We start from the raw sequence: 23,244 nt of genomic DNA, 5'->3' as shown, positions 1-23,244 counted from the left end.
ATCTTAAATTCAAATTTTTGATACTCGCTTGTACTTTCAGCTTGACATGTTCTGCCCACAAATGAATAGGTTTGGTCACCCCTGAATTAAATCTGAACATAACATAGTTAAAGTATGAGAGCCCACAAATAATCTAAAGACCTTCCTGCAGCACCCAAAGTCAAGTTCTGTTTCTGTTGTTATCCCTTGTCACAGAGCGAAAAGAGGGAATTTGAATTGCATCCACCTGTCCATTCGTGAATGTTGTGATCATGATAACTTGAAAATAAAGATCATATTTCCATTTTCACCACTTGCTCTTGCCGAGGTTGTACGCTTTTCCCCTCCCTCTCCGTTTTGCTTTGCTGCTCTGTCTGTCTGTGAAACTGCTTCTGAGAATCTCTTGCATTTCTTCCGAACCATAATTATGGACTTGTTTTGCTCAGTTGGTCCCTCCAACATAATTGATAACATTTCTTCGAAGAGAATAAATTAGGCGAGCCGATTTGCCCTGTTGGCACGCACACAGCTGGATATCTCATCGACTTGAAGACTTAATGATGTGTCTATTTCTGCTGCCATTTGTGGATTTTAAGGACGCATATTTAATTGGATTTACGGTAACTGGTTCCTGCTTTTTGGATTCGGCTGGTTGCTGGTTTTATCAACAATTAATGTAGGAATGTCTACGTCAATACGTGCTTGTTTGTGCGAGGTGTTTTTTAATATCAGAGTTTTTTCTTCTCAGGCAGGAGGAAAAAAAAGTCTGAGGAATTTTTTCGCCTCCAATTCCTACATGTGTCCACTTTCACTACTTTTTGTTTGTCTAAACAGATCTCACTTGTAAATGAGTCTTCTAGGCTCCATGTGACTTACCTGTCTAAATAAAGGTTGAATGAATGATGTGTGGCTGCATCCAAGCATAATAAAGGTTCCTTTAGAAAATTAGTTTCCCACTTCAAAATCCAAGATGGCCAAGTAATTACATTTGTAAACCTTCTACTATCATTTGAGGAAACAATGCTTTCTAGTTTTTATTTGTCTTTAAAGTATAGTTTCCTCAAATGATCGGGGTGGCCAAAGATTAACTTATGGGGGCCAATGTCTAAAACATTGGCAACAATGCATGAACTGCCACCTATAGTAGATGTATCGCCCACCCTTTATAAAAAAAACATGACACTTGCCCAAAGTAATGGTGTTTATTGAGTAACTGGAAGTAGCAGCTGTACCACAGAACATCTAGAACCTGGGGGTGTTTAGATTCCCCAGCTGTCGTTTCATATCTCCTCCGTCTTGTTGATTTTTCCAGCACATTTCCACCTGACGTTCGGATTCTGAGAAGTGGAATCTCTTCAGATCATCAAAGCCGAGTCTCGTCAAACCGCGCCTCATTCTCCGACAGCTTTCTTAAAGTAAGTGATGTGAGATTTGCTTTTTGACGGGAAGCACATCTTCTTTATTTTCTTTTTGAGTATGCAAACAAGTCTCAGATGATGTGTCAAGGTAGCAAACAGGAAACAGATGTAACTCCAGTCATGTGAGGCGACAACCTTTTAACACCTCCTCTTTCTTTTTCTCATCATAAAGAGTCATTTACATTTGGTGAAATCGAGGGCATTATCCACATCCCACAGCACCTCCGGCCGCATTGATGCTTTTCATAATGAAGAGAATGGCTTTTATAATCAAAATATAATACCATAACCTCAAACTGCACCAAATGAAGACTTTATGGCGATGGGAATCAATTAGTAAAAAACAAACATGGTAATGGCAGCACTTTGGTGTAAAAAGAGCATTGGGTCAACTTCAGCCAGATGGCGGTTGCGTAACGGCAGCTATTAAAAAGCCACAAAGCTTTTATGTGAAATGAAAAGAGACTATTGATGATGAAGCCAAGAGTGTATGGGTACATTCCACCTGACGGCTAATGATGCTTTAAAACCGTGAGGACAGCTCGGACTGGAAACATCTTATTTTAATCTTTTCCAGTTGAGTCTAGTTGTAATAAAATCATTTTTCAGCTGACCTTTGGTTCAAAACTTTCATTTAAGACCTTTTCCCCCTTCACTTGCATCTAACAGTTAAACTAACTTAAAAATGTGTTGGTTTTTTTTGCTTCAAGAAAATTGACTTATTTTTTTAAACTGTATAGCTTATCTCTGAGACGTACTACTGTGTATACATTAAAAATAATTGTGACAACACGATTCAAAAATATTTTTTCCACGACAAATTGTTTCACAGTTATACTTTAAGGCTTACTTTCTACTCTGTCTTTGTGTCTTTATTTTTTTGCCAGAAAACCTTTTCAATTTGACCCTTTTTATTTGTTAAAAGAACCCAACGAGTTGGAGCAATAGACAATATTTGGTCAAGTTTACTTCAGCTACAGATGGAGGGCAGCAAAGCTGGTGGGTGGAAGGTGTGCCTCTGCTTTAGCCTTTTAGCTTTCGCATTAGCTTAAGAGCCAGTATGCATGACATTAGCTCCAGAGTAAATTAGCATGGCGTTAGCTGCATAGCTAATTAGCATAGCGTGGTGTTAGCTCCAGAGCTAATATGCGAAGTGTTAGTTCCAAAGCTAATTAGCATAGTGTTATCTCCAGAACTAATTAGCATGGTGTTAGCTCAAGAGCTAATTAGCATGGTGTTAGCTCCAGAGCTGATTAGCATGGTGTTGGCTCAAGAGTCAATATGTGTGGCATTTGCTCCTGAGTTAATTAGCATGGTGTTAGCAACAGAACTAATTAGCATAGTGTGGTGTTAGTTCCAAAGCTAATTAGCATGGTGTTATCTCCAGAACTAATTAGCATATTGTTAGCTCAAGAGCTAATTGGCATGATGTTAGTTTCAGAGCTATTTTGCATGGTGTTAGTTCTGGAGCCAATTAGCATGGTATTAGCTCCAGAGCTAATTAGCATGGTGTTAGCTCCAGAGCTAATTAGCATGGTGTTGGCTCAAGAGTCAATATGTGTGACATTTGCTCCTGAGTTAATTAGCAGGGTGTTAGCAACAGAACTAATTAGCATAGTGTGGTGTTCGCTCCAAATCTAATAAGCATGGTGTTGGCTCAAAAGCTAATTAGCATGGTGTTAGCTCCAGAACTAATTAGCATAGCGTGTTGTTAGCTTCAGAGCTAATGTGCGTAGTGTTCATTCCAAAGCTAATTAGCATGGTGTTATCTCCAGAACTAATTAGCATGGTGTTAGCTCAAGTGCTAATTATCATGGGGTTATTTCCATAGCCAATTAGCATGGTGTTAGCTCCAGAGCTAATATACTAAACATCACTTTTCATTCAACCTTTATTTATACAGGTTAGTTCCATTGAGCCTCGCTAAACATCACTTTGATCCCGTTTGACATATTGTGCACTCAAGGATGGAAGCTCCCTCCAACCAACTGATGAGGCCGAACAAAAGCACACAATGAAGGAACTGGCGTGGACACAGTGGACCAGGTCAAATTTCTGCTTCAGACCGAGGAGAGCAGAGAGCTGCCAAACACAGAGGCTGAGAGCTTGGAAGAATAAAAATCTGCTCAATCATGCGGGGGAAACTGAAGAAATTGCTAGTTCTGTGGTGCAGCAGCTCCTACAGCGACTCAGGCAAACCACTGAGTTGATAGACAACTCCTTTTTCTGTGCGCACACATTTGTAGAGCTGGTGTTCGGAGTGAGCAGCTGGATGAAGAGTTTATGGTGGCCATGCCGGTTGATTTCTAAGTGAAATACAAGAGGGTGGCGCTACAGAGTGGGTGCCGGCATGCAGAGTGGTAGACAAGAGCAGAAAAGTGTTCTGGAGTCAAACTCTTAAGTCAATGAGGTGTTTCTAACTCCTCTTTCTGGTTGCACATGCAGGTACTGCAGGAAATGTCAATAAAATGTGGCTGTGCTTTGAAATGAACCATAGGTCAGGTCTCTCTTGTAAATGAGTCCCCGAGGCGCAATGGGATTAACCTGTCTAAATAAAGGTTGAATGAATAGTTGTAACTTAAAAAGTTTTAGGAGACACCATTTCGTCAAAATTACGAACTTTTTTTTTAACTGGCTTTCCAACAACAAACCACATAATTATGAGTTGAAACAGTTTTAACAGGTAATTCTGGCGTGATGATCATCATGCATGTTCTGCTCCGTCACTACTTTATTCTTGAATGGTCATTATGTTCTGCTGGTGCCACAGTTTGTGGTTCTATACGTAACTTTTGTCACTGAGCTATAGTTTTTGTTTTGCACTTAACATATTTCTTGACTTTTCACTTGGAAACCAAATATTACTGTGCCGAAATACAAAGGTGCAAATTCAAAAGTAAATATGTGTACGAATCATGAAATATACCCTTTTTTTTGTTCCTGTTGTGGAGCAAAAAGGGAAATTGGAAATGCCCTCCATCTATCTGTCTATTTTACGAGCATAACTTGAAAAATAAGCGAGGTACCTACTTCCATTTTAGTGTGTGGCTGCATCTAGGCGTAAGAACAGTCTCTTATGAAAATTGGGTTGCCACGCCAAAATCCAAGGTGGACACCACCCACATATTTGTAAACTGGACACCCTGCCATTTTGAATAAACTGTTTCAAGATTTCATATTGCTTGAAAGTATAGTTCACTCAAATAATTGTGGGTGCCCTGAGGGTGGCTGAAAAGTATTCAGTGGTTGCCAAGGTGGCCACCAATGGCTCTGCTCCTGGTGGTGGATACAATTATCTCTGTGCTGCCCCATTCGAGGACAAATAAATACATTCTTGTAACTCCTACCCACTTGAATATTTTGCACCAAAAACATTAAGGTTTACTTGCATTCTCTGTTCAGTTCCAATCCAGAAAAAGACTCAACTCATAATGTCTTGATACATGCATACAATAATCCAGGTATATAAATCTAACAAAGTTGAGTCAGGTCCTCTGGATGGATCTGACTCAACCTTGTTAGACTCAGCTAATAAATTACAAACATTTATTATTCAAGTCCCTCAGCCATGGGGGACATCGGCATACTTCTTGTTTTCCATTGATTTTGGTTCTCTTTACACTTTATACATAAACATGAACATTTTGTCAGCTTTAAATTGCAAAGATCCTAAGGTTGAATGGATTTATAGAAGAAATCAATAAATATGTCACAATTGTGGGTAGTAACTACATCATCACCATCAATATGTCTTATTTTCCGAGATTCATCTTGCGTGGGTCAAAGTAGCACTTGTAAGATTCAAGACTGATCTAGAAAAATGTATTCAGAAAAGTTAACAGAATTTTCTATCACTCCATCTCTTAGCCTGAGAGAGTAGTTTTCTCAGATGTCTGCAGGTTCATTTATCCTCATATGAAGAGGAGATCTTCTCACACCAAGCGGGGCTAAAGGTAATCCCTGGTTGCAGAAGAAAGAATAATTAAAAGGTTAAGTGCTTATCATTTTTTCCCTGAGATCAACGGAGGAGCTTTAAACTGAGGCTGGTGGCTCACAACTCTAATTTGCAGAAAATGTCAATACTAAAATGTCAAGGAATAGGTCAAACATGAGCTATCTGGAGTTTCGCCAGAAAGTCAAGCTTTTCAGACCAAAGCGATGCTGCCACTTTGACTGAGTCGGGAGGGCTTGGCACATTAGCATGTTAAGAGACCTTTTAGGCCATCAGCTTCAGTCTGCAGTGAGCACATTCAGACTTAATAAACCCTTCATTCTTTGTAGAGCCCCGGGGTCTAACTCACACACTGTTTATGGTGTACATGCGTCTGTTTATTTCACCTCCTCCTCATACATTTAGTTATCAATATGATGGATTAGGCTTAAAAACCTAGCCAACAGAAAAACAACATAAAAATGTTGGTAGAAAAACAACATTCAGCTTGTGCTTTGGCTGTAAAGAACCCAGACAGCCCATCAGAAGGACTTTGGTACCTTATATTTTCACTGTTACCCACAAATTCCCTCAAACATGGAACTCTGCAAGGGTTAAGATCCAGTGCACTGCTTTAAAATTCAATTCAAAAGTACTTTATTAATCCCAAAGGGAAATGAAGTATTGTTATAGCTCATCGTCCTGGTTTCATTCAAGAGTTGTTATAGATGCTGATAGCTGTGGGCAAGAAGGATTTCCTGCAGCGAATCCGAAGAATCTGGCAACATATACCGATCCGTCTACCTGGATCCAGCTTGCTGTCAGATCCGGCGGGCCTCTCGGTCCTCCTGGGCAGCAGGACTGCCCGAATGCCGGGCAGAATTCCTCCCTGAGCGATTGTCACTCCTCCCAGCAGTCTGCCGAGCTCCTCATCGCCACAGACAGACAGCCAAAGGTGCCGGTAGATGACCCCGGTCCTGCCACTGTCATGAGTCAAGCCTCCCACCAGCTCCAGGATCTCAGCAGCCAGGCACTCGAGTACCGCCACCAGGTTGACGGGGATTTGTCCACGGCACCTCCTTTTCAACTCATTTGGGATTTGGGGCTGTATTTGAGGTATGTGAGCTTTTACAATGTTAATCAGCTGCTCCTGGTTGTTAAAAAAAAAAACCACCTTGTTGCCATGGTTACGCATCGTAACAAATGCCCAAAAGTAAAAAAGTTTCAGTAAAAAATCCTTCCAGCTGCACAGCATTCGATACCAGAGTAAATAATCATCCAACATGCAGCCACTCCAAGCGGCGCAATTCTAGAACTAGAAAATTTGGACCAAATAAAACAAACTGCTTCTCCTGAATCCACGGTTTTCCAGTCAGTTGCCTACACTAAATATGGAAATGTTATTGGTTACGTTACACACTCAAAGATGCAGGACAGTGTTCCCTACAAGGAGGGCTTACTACTACACTAAGGTAGCGGCGCACAATACAGACACACTTACTAAAAAGCTACAGAGGTAGCGCTCTGTCTCCCTAGTGCGGAGCAGTTTCCTTCAACCCCCCGCCAAGGCAAGTAATCTAGGGGAAATGGTCTAATTTGAACCAAGCCATCCCGGTAGTTTTACCTCAGCAGGTTGTCAGTTTGGCGCGCTACCCTAAAATTAGTTTAAAAGGACTAATTTGTTGATATAAAGCTCCTAAAAAAGTGGAATTAAATAGAACAAGCCAAAAAATCTGGATAATTGGTTTGGGTTGGTGCTATAGCTTCTATTAGCATCAGCTAGCTAGCACCAACTAGTGCCACAAAACCCAAAGTCATCATGTAGTGTAAAGTTAACAAAGCCAAGCTCAAAGTCAACTATAGTTAATGATCTTCTTCCACGTTGTATGAAATTAAGGGTAGCATTATACATGAGGATTAGATTTTTTAAATGCTTTTTAAGCTCTAAAAAAGTGGTGTTGCATTATACTTTAATAAATAGGTAGCTGTTCTGTCAAAACTCAAACAGAATATTTAAAGTAAATTATTGTTGCTTTAAGGAGCTCCACCTCTGTTCTTCAGCCTGCCTAATATCGTCACACTACATAACGATTTGATTTGTTCATTTGCAGGATGAAAAATGAATATCGATCTGCGTGAAGCTGTTCCTAAAATGACAAATGAGGTCTCCACAAAGACTTTTATGTCCGTTAATAGATGCTGTAAAATTAGAAATCAGCCTTGGAGCAGAACCACAGGTCTTTCTGCTCGTTGCAATTAGGACCATAAATGCAAAGCTCTTTACGTATGAATGGTTCAGGTAGAACTTAAACACAGAATCAATTCCCACCTCTGCTGTTATTTATTTCTAAGAAGCGACGAGTGAATAGAAACGTAAGTGGGTGTTATTAAAAGTTTCTTTTTCTGAGTAGGCACGCAAGAACGTGTTGATCGACTTAAAACAGACACTTATCTCAACGTTGTTTGTGAAGCTAAAACTGAAACGTTGTCATTTCAGATGCCAGAGATGCAGTTTTAAATACTGTTGCAATTTGTGGCGGTCTATTCTGCCTGCGTCTGTTAGCAAAATATCTCATGAAGCATTAAAGGGATTTTAATGAAACTTTCAGGGATTGATCAATGAATGTACTGCTACACATAATTGCCTTTAGGAGCAAACCCCGTTCAAGATGGCTGCCACAGCTAGCTGACATTAGCAAACATAATATCTATAATTCACTCAGTTTTACAGGTATTGAGCTATAATTATAGTAGTAGCTGAGGGTCATCCCTAACACATACTCTAAGCACGATAAATGCTGGTTTAAATGTTTTTAAGGAAATATGAACTCATCAATGAGTTGATTGATTTATAAAAGGTGTGCAGGAAGTTCTTCTTTCAGTAAAAAAGTGTGCGCTCAGTGAGCGGACACCGAGTGATGATTTCAGCACATCAAGATTTGGGCATAAAAAGCATTTAAACAGAACTCTGGTGGGAAATGATTTAGTTGCAGGAGATTACCATCTACACACGACGGGGCGGCTCTGGTGGTGCCGGCAACTTGCCCCGGAAAGCATGAGCACTTCACGGTTTGTGACCGCTCCTCGATTTTGTTCTTGTTGCAGCAGCGGTGCAGCGCCACCACCTCACAGGTGCCTGTTCGGACATGGTGCACTGCTGGAGAGAAGACAGAAAAACGAGGAGAATCACCGTCATGAACATCCACACCGCTGAGCTTATTTTAGGTCCTGGAGGAACGTCTCATTGTGTTTATCACATGGGCAGGAAACTTTGACTGATCTACAAGCTTTTTGTAAACATCGCAGCTTATATCCAGTTAAAAGTGTCAACTAGCAAAATATGACATTAAATATCCCAAATATTTTCTAAATTTAACGCCTAACTTTCTTTGAAGGATTACAAGTCACTCACCACCTTTCTTGGCAGAAATTTAAACAGATCTTTTCAGAGTCAGAGTTTATTCACTGTCTTTCCACCACTTGTAGTGGAAAAAAAATGTGCACAGGGTCCCAGTTACACCCCACAATAAAATGTAAAAGAAAAACGGTAATAAGATCTAAGATATGAACTAACAAAAACATCAGCTAAATATACACTAAGCATTAATGGCATAAAAACAATAGGCCGAACAGCAGCACGGACATGAGTCTGTGTGAGCAGATGAGCACGAATGAACACAGCAGCATAAAACAGATCAGCAGCAACATGAAACAGATCAGCAGCAACATGAAACAGATCAGCAGCAACATGAAACCGATCAGCAGCAACATGATGTGATTTTTCACAGTGATTATTCTGGTTAGAGATTCATGAGTCTAACAGCCTCAGGGTAGAAGCTGTTCCTCAGTCTTGTGGTTCTACACTTAATGCTCCTCAACCTCCTTCCTGAGGGGAGTGAGGCAAAAAGTGTGTGCTGGGTGAGTGGGGTCCTTCATGATGCAGGTGGTCATCTTCCTGCATCTTGAGGTGTAAATGTCTGTGATGGTGGGGAGACTTGGTCCGTTAGTGCTTAGCAGTGGTGAACTGTGACTTTAAGAGCTAGGCCTTCATGCAGAAACTGTTGCAGACCACCTATTCCACATTATTTTTATTTTTACAATCCAGGAACCAGTGTTTCCCCTGCACCGCCCTGCCTACTTACCTCCCCCCCACCCCCACACCATTGACAACTGCCGGCACTGACGTAGCGCTCAGCTAGTGCTACGCAGATGCATTCGCTCAAAAGCTACTGTGGTAGAACTCCCGTTTCCCTCAGGCTGAGCCATCTCCACCCCTTCAACAAAAATCACAGAAGAGTCGAGCACCCTGCCACGGCAAGTGATTTAGGGGAAACGCTGCAGGAACTCACTGAACAGGAAGTGCTTTTATCAGTCAAGTACAGTCACTAATAACAACCTGAACATAAATGTCAACCCAACACTAAACAGATAAACTAACAGGGACAACCCAACATTTTTCAGTCAGGTCATCTGGACAGTTTCTTTGTTTGTGCTGAAACGTTTCGCCTTCGATCCGGAAGGCTTCATCAGTCAAGGAAACACACAACAAAACTGATTCTTCCCCCAACAGCTTACTCCAAAGTGAAACAAACCAGTTATGTTGGTGCTAAGATGGTCTCTTTGGTACGCCCCCTCCTCCGTTGCGACCCTCTTCCTAGTTGACAGTCGTGTTAAAGGGCCGGCAATGGAGGAGGGGGCGTACCAAAGAGACCATCTTAGCACCAACATAACTGGTTTGTTCCACTTTGGAGTAAGCTGTTGGAGGAAGAATCAGTTTTCTTGTGTGTTTCCTTGACTGATGAAGCCTTCCGGATCAAAGACGAAACGTTTCATCACAAAAAAAGAAACTGTCCAGATGACCTGACTGAAATATGTTGGATTTTATACCTGGATTTTTGAGCATGGACTTTGTTGTTTTTAACAGGGACAACCCATCTGAACACATGACCTGAAAAAGTCCACTTATTTCTCCCCAAGACCATCCAGAAGGCACTGCGGCACTTCCAGCCTCTTGCATTCAAGTACAACATGATGTAGTTTCAATAATTCAGACTGAAATTTAACAGTTACCCACAGAACTTACTGTTTATATAAAATTTTTACCATGTAAATAAACCAAAATGGAACTATATTGAAAAATCGCAAAACGCTGCCTCTTGGCCAGGTCGTCTTCGAAAATTAGAATTTATTCTCAACTGACTAACCTGGTTTAAAGTGAAGGCCAAATAAAATATGATCTATACAAATCTCAATGGGATAGTTACCCTTCATTTATCACAAACCTTCACTTCACTAAACAACAGAATTGACTACAAATACTCAATGGGAAAACTCTAAAAGATCTTGAGTGCTCAGAGTATGTGTTCAGGATCATCCTCAGCTACTACCATTCTTAATATTTAGAACATTGACAGAGTTCAAGTCACTTTGTGTTGCTTCTGGGGCGACTGTTTACGGTGGGGCTGTCTACAAATAATAATTGTAAATGTACATCAAATGTTTACTTTTTGAGAGTTTAAAATCTGTCCGTTGGTTCATGAGATTTTTTGTTACTAAGACAATCTTACAGGAAAAACATGGACGGGCAATATGTTCAAAGGTAAAGGCGAACCTAGACCCTAATGTTAGAAACACTGAAACCCAAACGTCACTTGTTTAACATCTAAACTGCATTTTTGAAGCTCAGTGAAGTGAAACAAAAGGTTTCCTCATCAACCAACAACAAATGTCCTACATTTACCACAAGCAGATAGATGGTAATCAAAGAGGATGTGACATAATCAACCATCATTTATTCTCTAATCACTGGTTTTGCAAATAAAAAAATGAAAATGTTTTAAAAGTAATAGTCATATGAGGTATGCACAATAGGTTGATATATCGTATGAGACTTTTCCAGGTTTCTTGTGACATGCAGTTAAAAAATAAACAAAAAAACATTGACATGCGAAGGGGATGTGCAGCGCTGCAGAATTTACAGCCAATCACTCTCCATTATCTGAATTATTTAGAGGCTGAGCTGTTTCACCATCTTTTTAATTGCATGTGACATTTTCAGGAGGTGTCTTTTCTGCAGAGAGACCTACGCGCTGCCATCGACAGAAAGAACGGAACAAAAGATCTTTAAACAAACCCATTTGATTGGACCGAGGGTGTAGCAGTTCACGTAAAGCACGGTTCAGTTTGTGCTTTGGTTTGATAAGAGTTGGGTACAACAAGAAAAAGAGACAATTACCAACATTATTTATTCTTCCTCTTGTGTTAAACAGATAATGCCACTATCCAAAGTAAACTAAGCAGGCTTGCCATTGGTAAGGCTCTAAAGCCAGAATCTCTGTTGGCCACTACTTGAAGAGGTCGTCTCCAAAACACCTTCAACGCCCGCCAGAGTTCTTTGTTCTTGCATAAGACGCAGAAATTCACAATCATCTCTCTTGAATTTTGAACATGTTCACAACATTCCTGCAACAAGTTGTTCCTCCGAATAGTCTCGGAACCTCAAGTTTCTGGGTGTCTACGTTAAACTTTAGACCTGGTCCAATAATGCATGTTAGGTTGCCTTCAGGCCCAGGTCTCACATCTGCGATCTCAATGGGATTTGCCTGGTTAAATAAAGATTAATAAAAATAAATAATAAAATGTTCCGCCTGCTGAAAAAGATGCAACGATGACTGGACTTTCATAGGAAGCTGCGACATGGACTGTATTTAGGCTCGCCAACTGAAGCATCGTCGAGGACGGAGCGCACCCTGGCCATCGGCTGCCTGGTCTACTTTTATCTTGACAGAGGTTCAGGGTAATCAGATCCTTCAAACAGACCGAAATACAACTTTGTACTTTTCCAAAGGATTGTGTTCTCCCAACAAGAAACTCCTTCAACCTACAAAACGACAATGCATAGCCATTTCTTTGTTCTTTTGGCTGATCCCTTCTTCAAGGGTCACCACAGCAAGCAGACTCGACTGACTTTACGCCAGATGTCCTTCCTGACACGGCTACAGACCACCAAGCTCCTGCAGCCCACATTCATTCAACCTTTATATATACAGGTTGGTCTGAGCCTCGAGAACTCATTTACAAGAGACTTGATTTAAACAAAGAGCAGAAGAGGTACAGGCAACAATAGACAATCATATATAAAGCATATAAAATGAAAAGTAAATAGAAGAAATTATATTAAAACAAAACAGGTACATTATAAAGTGATATAAACTATTAAAAATAGGAACACGTCTGCACTGGTTGTTGTTTAAAATCCCTTAGAGAGGTCAGATCTTTTTGCAAGGTGTTCCAGGATACAGGAGCGTTGCATGTTTGAAACCGAGGTCTAGGTTGCCCAGGGAGCATCTGTCGGTGTTACGGGCTTTCTTAAGGGTCCAAAGTGGGGAAAATGAGGGTGGAGGCTGGTGTGCTTCACCTTTCCCACCTACATTTTGTACATGTGAAGTTGTTAGCAGACTCTTCTTGAATATAAGTGCAGCCTACAATCGTATTTATCTCCAACGTCTTGAACCATTCCTGTTCGGTTTCCATCAAGCTGCATTGAATTTAGCGCTCTCCCCTGACGGAACAAAGCTGAGGCTACAGCTCCCAAAGTCCAGGTGTAAAAAAACACACCGAGGATGAATAATTACCAAAGAACTGGTCAAAGATCTGCGCTTCTTTATTTCTAAAGTGTGCTCCAGGAGATTAAATCCTAATCGTGGGGGCGGCTACCAAGGTGTCTACAAATAAGCCAAGAAGGGTGCCATGTGGGCAACAAAGGATTGGACACAGTCTAGAATACAATAATGTAAGTCGTCCTTGTGACAATAAAAAAAAATGCTGCTCAAAAACACAATGTTACATGAAGTTCGAGTTGCCAGCTAGCGTTCCTTCAAGAAACCAAACCAAAAACGAAACCGTCCAGAGGACCTGACTTTGTTTTATTTTTCTGCCTTGGATTACTGAGCACGAATTAGGATTTTCCTTCTAGTGTTCGTCGCACTGAGCTCTATGAATCAACAGTTCTTGTTTCGTTTTACCGGCGGTCTGTGATCTGATCACTTTGCATATTTAAACGACGCCCATTGTCAGGAAGCGCACGTGATGAAGGATGCAGACGAGCAGCAACAGTCGGGAGGAAACGCGCTGTTTTGATTATGCAATCGTTTGCAACTTTTACAAGCGTCTGCGTTCACAACGAACGGCCCGTTTCTCCTCGCGGATCAGAAACGATGCAGGTAGTCGGTTAAAATTAGCAGCACGCTTACTCATGCTCCGACTGCCAAACACGCAAAGAGACGAAAGGCAGAGGGGAGAGCTGCTGCCAGCTGTTTCTCACCGAGTCGCTGCCGTGCTTTGACTCGATCTGGAGTTCTACTTGGATGCTCGCCCAGATCCCCCGCCCAGCGGCGCATACAGAGGGAGGAAGCACCGTAATCTGCAGATCCAGAGGTTGTTTCAGTACCTGCTGGAGAGGAAGCCTCGAGTCCTGAACGTGTCGACTTGTGGAACTTTGTTTTCTCTTGTCAGAGAAACACGATGCTGTGAAAGGTACATAGAACCGGAACCAGAGTCCAGGTGGCCAAACATGTTCGATTCCTGCTGGGGCCTTTTGATAGATGTGGCCCTCTTCCTACTGTCACACTCACGGTTTCCCTCAGCGAAGGCAAAACTGAAAAGCATCCACGCATGAAGACGTGTTTAAGAGACGGCCGGGGGGAGTTATGAATAGTTGATGGAAAGACACAGAGGTTTTACGGCGTCTGCATTTGTGTCGGCGGGTTTGGAGCTCTTCAGTCTCGAGGCAAAACGAAAACGGCAGAATTTATTTTGACAGTCGGCACAACTTTTTGTAGGAATTGGCTCCAGCTGAAGGTTTCTGTCGGGCCTGGATCATGTCTGAGCGTTTTTACAGATGCCTTTGAGACAAAAAGAGCAAGCGGTTTGATTTAAGGCAGCAACTCTTCTTGGACATAAACAAATTGTTTTAAAACAAACCAAGCTGTAAAAATGGAAAATTTAAGTATCACAGTGTGGGTAGGAAGTTACGGACACAAATTTTTGTTATTATTTAATACGGCCGTCAGAAGACGCATGTATTACAGTGTAGTCTCCGTCTGTCAGGTCCATAACTTCTGATCCACTCTAGATAACTTCACAAAACGTCTCGCACGTATACATCATCACTACACAGATTGTATCAGAGCTTTTAATCACCCCAGCTTTAAGGTTAAGTTACAGATTAAGGTAAAATATAATAAGTCTATGGGTGGCGTGCTGTATGCACTGCAGTACTCGTTATGATTATATGCTGATGGCATTCAAAGAAACTAGCTTGTTACATTTTTGCTACTTACAGTCTTTGTTAGTAAAATATACCATATATTGACTTTAAATGCCTCAGCTTTGGAAAGGCATTTTTTTATCATACTAAAACCTACAATTTGTATATAAACAAAGTACCGTATTTTTCACCTTATAAGTTGTGTTTTTTGCATAGTTTGCATGTCCTACAAATTATAGGCCTAAGCGACGTATTAATGGATTTTTTCTATATTTATAAACCAATTTTTTGGCTGAGATATTAACGTTGTCATAACCACTGAAAATATTTGACCTCTAACATTTTTCAGCCACTAGATGGCACTAGAGTAGTAAGGCATGCTTTTGTATCACGTAATAGGTAAAAGTGGCTATTAATGACAAAATTCAAAACATTTCAAGTAAAAAAAAAAAGGATTTTGTTTATTATACTATATACTTTATTATTTTGTCTTGAACTTTTTTGAATTTACCATGTCCTGCATGACTGAGAATCTTCACCAGCTATTAATGGCACAATCGGCTTGCCGTAGTAGCCCCACCTTCGTTCTGCTCCAAGCTTGGAGCAACCGTCAAATCAGCTGCATTTTGCTGCGCCGCCCCGGTGAAATGCAACTGATTTGACCATTAAAGTGCATTTATTAAGTAGAAGTTCAACTGAGACACACTTTTGCTTTAATTTTGAGCAAACAAATAATTGTTTTAGGTGTTTATCTTGTTAAATTTCAAAGAAACGCACAGCGACTTGTCCCTCTGCACGCAGCTGATTTGACCATCAAAGTGCATTTATTAAGCTAAAGTTAAACTGAGACACACCTTTGCTATAATTGAGCAAACAAATAATTGTTTTTAAGTGTTACTCTTGTCAAATTCATGTAAAAGTCCTCTTGTGCACGCTCCCGCGGTCACCATTTGGCAGCTCATTGATTTTTGGCACAACACCGGCCCACATTTCGGGGTTGTCAGTGGTGACGTGCAACAAACGCGACGCATCAGCGGTGGAACATAATAGATGTGACGTATACTGCGAAGCAACATATTTATGGATTTTTCCACTTTATTAGACAAATATGGACTGATGCGACTTATAGGGTGGAGCGACGTGTACGGCGGAAAATACGGTAAAGTAAATAAATTAAAAAATTTTAAGTACTGACTCTGATTTGCTGCAAACTCTGATTTTCCCCAGTTTATATATATTTATATATATATATATATATATATATATATATATATACTTGTTGTTTGAAGAGCTTTAGTTTGGAGAAGTGGTTTCTTTCTGACTGAACTAATGTGCTATATTTGTTTTTCTACCTCAAAATAAGCTCAGGAAGAGGCTTTTCTCCTCATAAACACATTGTTTTTTATTCTAAGTCTACAGCTACCAAACATTTTATTGCTTTACTGCACAATGATACAAGAACTAAGTATTTGTTTGCGTCAGAGGAGCTGCAGCGGCAGCGACTGTCCCAAAACTAAATTAAAATCATAAGCACAGAGTAAAGGCTTTATTTATCAGCCCTGCTGATTTCAGTCATGATGCAGAGATTTACTGTATTTGCTGCTGCAGAAACTGGTCCCGTGGTGTTTATTTCTCACATCTGGAGTGTTGAAGCCTGAAGGCAGGCTGACGCCGCTCCGTGCTCACGTGTGCGTTCTCCCACGATTATCTCCTTTCCCTGAATTCTTGGTTAAGATTATCCACGACGTTTTAGTCGTTTTTAATCTGCCTCATCAAAAGAGATGAGGATGCAGATTAGGACTCTCTTCTTTTATTAAAAATCTTTTTTAAAGCCAGTGTTTTATTAAACCTAAAGGACCTCATTTCTGACAGCTGGTAAAGAAAAGATTAGCTTCCTAAATCATCTTTTTCTGCTGCCTCTACTAATGTCTGACAGCTTCACTCTCGTGCTTTTTGCTCTGAAGGCTCCTCTTTGTAACCCGATGACAATGAGCTGCAGAAACAGGAATATTACCCAGGTACCAGCTCTGCAGCTCATTTCTGTTCTGCTCTATGCTACAAGAACTGCGGCCATTATAATGCACTGTACATGATGATGCAACATGTTGGAAAGATAGCTATGTAGAGTACTAGTACTCTGCATAGTACCTACTACCTGGTGCATGCACTGTAAGTACAGGATACATTGTCACTTCATAATACAACCTGGGTCCCAAAGATACTTACTGACTACATAAGCAATCAGTACCAGGTGTACACAGAGTGCATGCTACTTACTAGTTATGTATGAGGTGTATACCATGGACATACTGGGTACGTACCCTCTTCAAAAACTTTTAAAACTCTTTTAAATACATATTTTTATTCTGCTCTGCACTACAGCTTTTATTGCTTTAGTGGTCTTACCGTTTAACCTGTTTTCATTTTTTTCATGTGTTTTCAAAGTTCTTGATTTTACTTGTACAGCGATATGTTGTGTCTGTGGTAGTTTTTCAGGGCTTTATAGTAAAGTAGCAGTAGTAGTAGTAGCAGTAGAAGTAGCAGTAGTAGTACATATCTAGTCTTTACTGGCTATGTACCTGATATTTATTGACAACATGTATCTGGTCCTTACTGGGTATGTACCTGGTTCTTGGAAGGTACAGACCTGGTACTTGTAGATTTTCTACCTAGTTTGTATCTGAATTTGTACTTTGTATTTGACTGGTCCTTACAGGGTAAGTACCTGGTCTTTATTGGGTATCCAACCGGTCCTCATTGGGTATGTACCGGATGCGTACCTGGCTTTTATTGGATGTGCACATTGTCCTTACTAAATTCATACCAGGTACTTAAGTTTACAGCTAGTACATACCTGTTCCTTACATGTTATGTACGAAGTAGTTATTGAGTTAGTGCCTAGTATGTGTCTGGTCCTCACTGGGTATGTACCTGGTCTTTGTTGGGTATTTACCTGGGTCATAATGGATACATACCGGGTACTTATTGAGTTTGTATCTAGTTTATACCTGGTCCTGACAGATAATGTAACTGGTACTTATTGACTTAGTGCCTAGTATGTATCTGCTCCTTACTGGGTATGTACATGGTTCTTGAAGAGTACATACCTGATACTTACTGAGTTTGTATCTAGGACCTTTTTGGGTATGTACCTGGTTCTTATTGGATATGTAACCTAGTATGTACATGTTCCTTACAGGTTATGCACCCGATACTTATTGAGTTCATGCCTATTACCTGATCTTTACTGGGTACTTACCTAGTACCTTTTTGGCATGTACCTGATTCTTAAAGGGTACGTACCTGGTACTGATCAGGTCCTAACATGCTGGATTCATACTTGGTATATCTATCATTTGAGTTGTTGGTTTCTGTTTTTTGTTAGAAGCGATTTTTTTTTGTTGTTGTTGATTTTCTTTCTGTGCTGAAATGACTTCGTCTGAGAGGCTTTTGTTCATCGGTCTCTGGAGGAAGAGAGTAAACTGCATGAGAGGCAGCAGACTTGGTCTTTTTCATGAAGCTGTTGTGAATGATAATGTAATCATTGCGTTGCTTTATATGCAGCTCTGTGCTGCTCAACATACCTCCTTCCACACAGGGACTGAGTTCACTCGTTGTGATTTTGATATAATGCATCGAAGACGCAACCGATGAACAGATTTCTACATCAAACAAAAGACAGACTCAACTCAGCATGGAGTGGTGAAATTAAAATTAACAGACTCATTAATTGCCGCAAGGGTGCAGTAAGTGATGTTTCCTTGCTTTTTATGCGACACACACATTAATTTGAAGGTGCACGGCAGTCAACGATCGTTCATGCATTTAACACCAAACCAGAGTCGGACACTGAGGTCATGATTCATTTCAACATTAACGGGCTGGAAAGCTCCTGAAGCGACTTCCAGCAAACTGAGTCTGCACCAACAGGACGAGACAATGTTTCCACGTCTTTAAAAAATAATAATCCTGTTTTATTCCTTAAAACGAGGTGTACAGATTTTAAGATAGAGTTAAATATCTTCTTAAGTCAATAATATGACGCTTGTTTTTGTGGTATTTTTCTCTTATCGTAAAATATTTGTGCATTTTTAAGATGGTTATCTACATCACCAGATAACAAGGCTTGTTTTCTTAAAACGTGTTCTTGTCTCGATATAAAGCCGCTTGTTTTTAAGAGTTAACAAATTATTCACTTTTTTTTTTACCAATTGTTTTCTTGTGAAAGTTATAAACAATATTAAAAAGTAGAACAAAACAAGAGGTGGGCTTCATCACACATTTGTCTGATCATTAAACGTCCAGTCCTGATCATCGTACTTCTGTCCAATACCTCCGTGTGTCACGGCAGCAACACTGTCACAAAACTGGCTTTAACACGAGAATCGCTCATTTTAGCACCGTGATAGAGACACGTTGCATCAAAACAGATCTGGACAAACTAAACCAAGCTCATTTTCAGTTTCCTGGGGTTAAAGCTACATTTTGGTCATCCTGATACCACGAGCGGCTCCAGAGATGGGTCTTCATTTGTTTAAGAAAAGCCCTGAACAATGAGTCTGAATCCTGTGTATAGTGTATTCCAATGATCATTTATTGGTTCATTTGACAGAGGAAAGCTCAAACACGATTTGCATACTTGGATTTCTTAGCTGGTAATGAAATTTTTGCTAACGCAGAGGGAATGTACCAAAATTTAATGTATTTCAGCTCAAACTCGTTAATGGCTGGTAGTGCTCAGAAAAGTTCTTCAAAGTTTTCTTTAGGATTATACTTTAGACGTTTAGATCAAATGACCTATAAAATCGTTGTTTTTGACAAAATCCAGTATTCGCTACTTTTTCAACCAGTTGCACCATAGCTGCCGTACGGTATCTCGCAATGATGTCACAATTACAATTTGTATCGGCAGTAAAACAAAACAAACAAGGTTGTCTCGTGACACCAGAATACTCGACGTGGTCTCAAGAAAATCGCAACGACTTGGCTAGCATCGCTCAGGTTCGTTGTCCGTTTAGTATTTTTACATAAAGTGTGAAGCTCAAAGAAACAAAGACGTGGAGAAGGTTTAGTCATGAAAGAGAAATTTTTGTTTTGGGTCATTGCAGTTGAACTGTGCATTCATGTGCTTTAGATTCTGGAGCCACAGCTTTTTAAAATCATCAACATCTCGTTGCATAGAGTTTCACAGCACCTGGTTAGACATCAACAACGGAGTTATGGGAATTTTTCGATGCAACAACTTGACGTGAGGATAAAACTGCTCTAAACGGTCAAAAATAATAATAATAGTGAATTTATGAATAGAAAATTTGTGAAAAGGCTTTGCAAAACCAAGATAATGTTGTTTTTAAGAAGGCACCAGTGGAACAATTTAACCACATTTGGAGGAATACAGTTCATCCTGGATGCTCCAGAGTCTGAAATGCAAAAAAGTATTTAAAAATAAAGTAAAGATAAGATTTTATGGAGAGGTTTACATAAACTGATATTTCAATTGAGTCTTATCAAATTAAAACTACTTTAATAAACAAACTATTTATTGCCTGATGTTCCCTATTCAATTCATCACAGTAAAAAAAAAAAACATAAGTTCTTGTTTTAAATAATAATTCACGTCAGAAACTTCTAAACTAACGAAACAGACGATCACTTAACAAAACAATATCAAGTGTTCTGAGATGAAACATTTTAAAAACTAATATAATCATATCCTGTTTTTATTTAAATGCTTTTATGGACACCCAACATGGTCTCACAGGAGAATGTAAATCGGTGACAGAGTACGATGGGATACTTGTAGGGAAATGTATGGAATACTTAAGGGGAGAACATACGTAGTACGCAGGCACTTGTGGGGGAACATACAGGGTACCTATGAGATACCTATAGGGAAACATGAGGGGTACTTGTTGCAAAATGAGGGATATTCACAAGGTACTTACAGGGAATACAGGGAAATGTGGTACGTATAGGTAACACAGACGATAGGTATGGGGTAATATATTTGGTAATTATTGGATACTTGATGGGAAACATTTTGGAAATCAACAGAGTACATTCAATTCAATTCAAAAATACTTTATTAATCCCAAAGGGAAATTATTTGTTGTTGTAACTCGTTATCCTCATTTCATTAAGAGATGTTATAGATGCTGATGCTGTAGACAGGAAGGATCTCTTGTAAAGGTCCATCCCACAGTGGATCCTAAGAAACTGGCTGCAGATGCCGTCCGATCCGTCCACCCAGACTCGGCTGGCCTCTCGGTTCCCCCGGGCTGTAGGACCGTCCGAATGCTGGGCAGAACTCCTCCCAGAGCGATGGCCACTCCTCCCAGCAGTCTGCCGAGCTCCTCGTCGCTGTGGACAGCCAAATGTAGGTGCCGAAGGACGACCCTGTTTTTCCGCTGTCATGAGCCGTGTTTCCTGCTAGTTCCAGGATCTCAGTGGTCAGGCACTCGAGCACAGCTGGCAGGTTGGTGAGAATGCATCCACAGAACATCCTTTTCAACTCATTTGAGATTTGGGGCTGAAGTTGAGATATTATTTGAGCTTTTGAGATGTTAATCAGCTGCTGTTGGTTGTAGAAAACTGCCTTGTTGCCATGGTTAAGCATCATAACAAATGTCCAAAACTAAAATAGTTTCAGTAAAAATCCTTCCGGCTGCACAGCGTCCGATACGAGAGGAAACAATCATCCAAAAAAAAAAAGTGATTTACATCCAGAAAACGAGGAATTAAAGTTTCCAAAAGCAAAATCTCAGAAAGAAAGTAACAGAGCTGTTCCAACATGCAGCCACCTTGAGCGGCGCAATTCTAGAATCAAGGTATGAGGTAACATACATGGTACATATGGGGGGGTGGGGGAATATGTCTATGGGGTACGCATGGGCAAACATACAGGGGTGTTATGGGAGAAAGACAGGTTATCTTTAGGGTACTTGTGAGGATACACACAGGCTACTTACAGGGTAATGCCTAAGGGATACATAAGGTACTTGCAGGGTATCCATGGAGGACACAGACATGGTACTTACAAGTTTAAATGCAGAGTATTTATGGGAGTACTAACAATGACTAATTACTGGTACTTAAATGGTACTTATGATGGGTACATAAAGGGTATTTATAAGGTACATATGGGAGGTACTTTCATGATAATTATAGGTACAGCATACTTAAAGGGTTATCTAGTAAGTAAGTAAAGTTTACAGGGTACATACAGGGGTACTGAGAGATAGTACCTGTTGGAACCCCAGCTGTTTGGTAAAGTGGCTTGTTACTTGGTCTGTATCAACTCTTCTGGTGTCAGCCTTGAGATGTGAGACCAGACTGATATGATTTGATTGAAAAAGGTGTCCAGATATATTTTAATAAAAGACACCTAGAAACTTGTTTTTTATTTATTTTTATTTTTTTTTTACTAAAAAGCAATGTAAGTTGCTTTGTTTTCTGTGGACTCACCTGTCCTTCCTTCTGCAGGTACGGACAGCTCCAAGACACCGAGCACAAGCACCATAACGAGTAGAGCCTCTTTGCTTCTGATCTGGGCGTATCGCTCACTCATCCTGGAAAAAAGCAGAAAATATGGTCGTCAGAATTAAGGTTTATACAAAAACCTTTCAAAAAATCAAAAGTAGGAAAAAGCAACCTTTCAGTCTGAGCCAACAGTTCAGACATTTTGATGTACGGTTCTGGAGAACGGTTGTTAACATTTAATATGTTAAGCCCAAATCTCAACGGGCTGCAGAAATGTTACATGAACATGTTCTCTCCAAACCGTCAGGCACTGTGTGAATCTTGAATCCACATCTACCTGCCTTCATTTCAAAGGTGCACTCCAGCTTTCTAGAACATTTATTATTAGTTATTAAGTTAGGAGACAATAAACTATAATAAATATTAAAAGAAAACGTGACCCTGTGATGAACAGGAGATCTGTCCAGGGTGTCCCCCGTCTCTCACACAGTGACTTATGGAGAGATGGATGGATGTTGGAGCATGGAGGACCATACATCATATGGAAGATGGATGTTGAGGTCATATAAAAACAAGCGGTACAGTTACAGTCGCCGGTTGCTGAGGGATTTGAAAAGTGAATGTTTGTAGTTTTCAAGATGTTTGTCTGGACTGGAATTGAACAGAGAATTTAAGTAAACCTTAATGTTTTTAGTGCAAGATATTCAACTGGGGAGGAGTTGCACTGTGGAGAAGAACAGAGGTTTGTTTGTTTGTTTGCTTTTCCAAGGCAGCGCAGTGAAGGATCCAAGTGAGTGGAGGGAACAATTTTATCCACCGCCAGGTGCAGTGGTGGAGCCAGGGGGTGGCCAGCGGTGGCCTTGGCCACCATCTGGTCACCTCATTCATTTGAGGAAACTATATTTTTAAGCTAAATAAAATCTAGAAAGTATAACAATGCCACCAAACCAAACTGAATTCCACAAACGGCTCACTCCCAGAGTGGAACAACAAAACATGGGGAAGCAAACTGTTTTTTTTTTTCCACTCTGGGAGTGAGCCCTTTGTGTAATTCAGTTTGGTTTGGTGGGCTCCTCAGACTGAAGAAGTTCTTTGGATGAAGGATGAAACGGCTCGGCAGCAAAAGAAACCGTCCCGATGACCTGGATGAACGTTGTTGGATTTATACC

The 23,244-nt window shown here is 40.4% G+C and overlaps 1 protein-coding gene across 2 annotated transcripts in view; it reads right to left on the bottom strand.

Moving 5' to 3' along the window:
- Positions 1-22,229, bottom strand: part of LOC119428586 (chemokine-like protein TAFA-2) — a 59,807-nt gene extending 37,578 nt beyond the window's left edge. For both annotated transcript variants that reach the window (XM_037696270.1, XM_037696269.1), the window contains exons 1-2: positions 22,061-22,229; positions 8,330-8,485 (exon numbers count right to left, since the gene is read on the bottom strand). In XM_037696270.1, coding sequence (XP_037552198.1) covers positions 8,330-8,485; positions 22,061-22,163 — 259 coding nt within the window. In that variant the 5' untranslated portion in view covers positions 22,164-22,229. The remainder of the gene's footprint in view (positions 1-8,329; positions 8,486-22,060) is intronic.
- Positions 22,230-23,244: the final 1,015 nt, after the last annotated feature.

The sequence above is a fragment of the Nematolebias whitei genome, chromosome 22, assembly GCF_014905685.2.
Source record: "Nematolebias whitei isolate Nwh7 chromosome 22, NemWhi1, whole genome shotgun sequence".
Taxonomy (NCBI): domain Eukaryota; kingdom Metazoa; phylum Chordata; class Actinopteri; order Cyprinodontiformes; family Rivulidae; genus Nematolebias; species Nematolebias whitei.
Note: the sequence above shows the minus strand (reverse complement) of the source record. Positions and strands in the feature narration are given on the sequence as shown.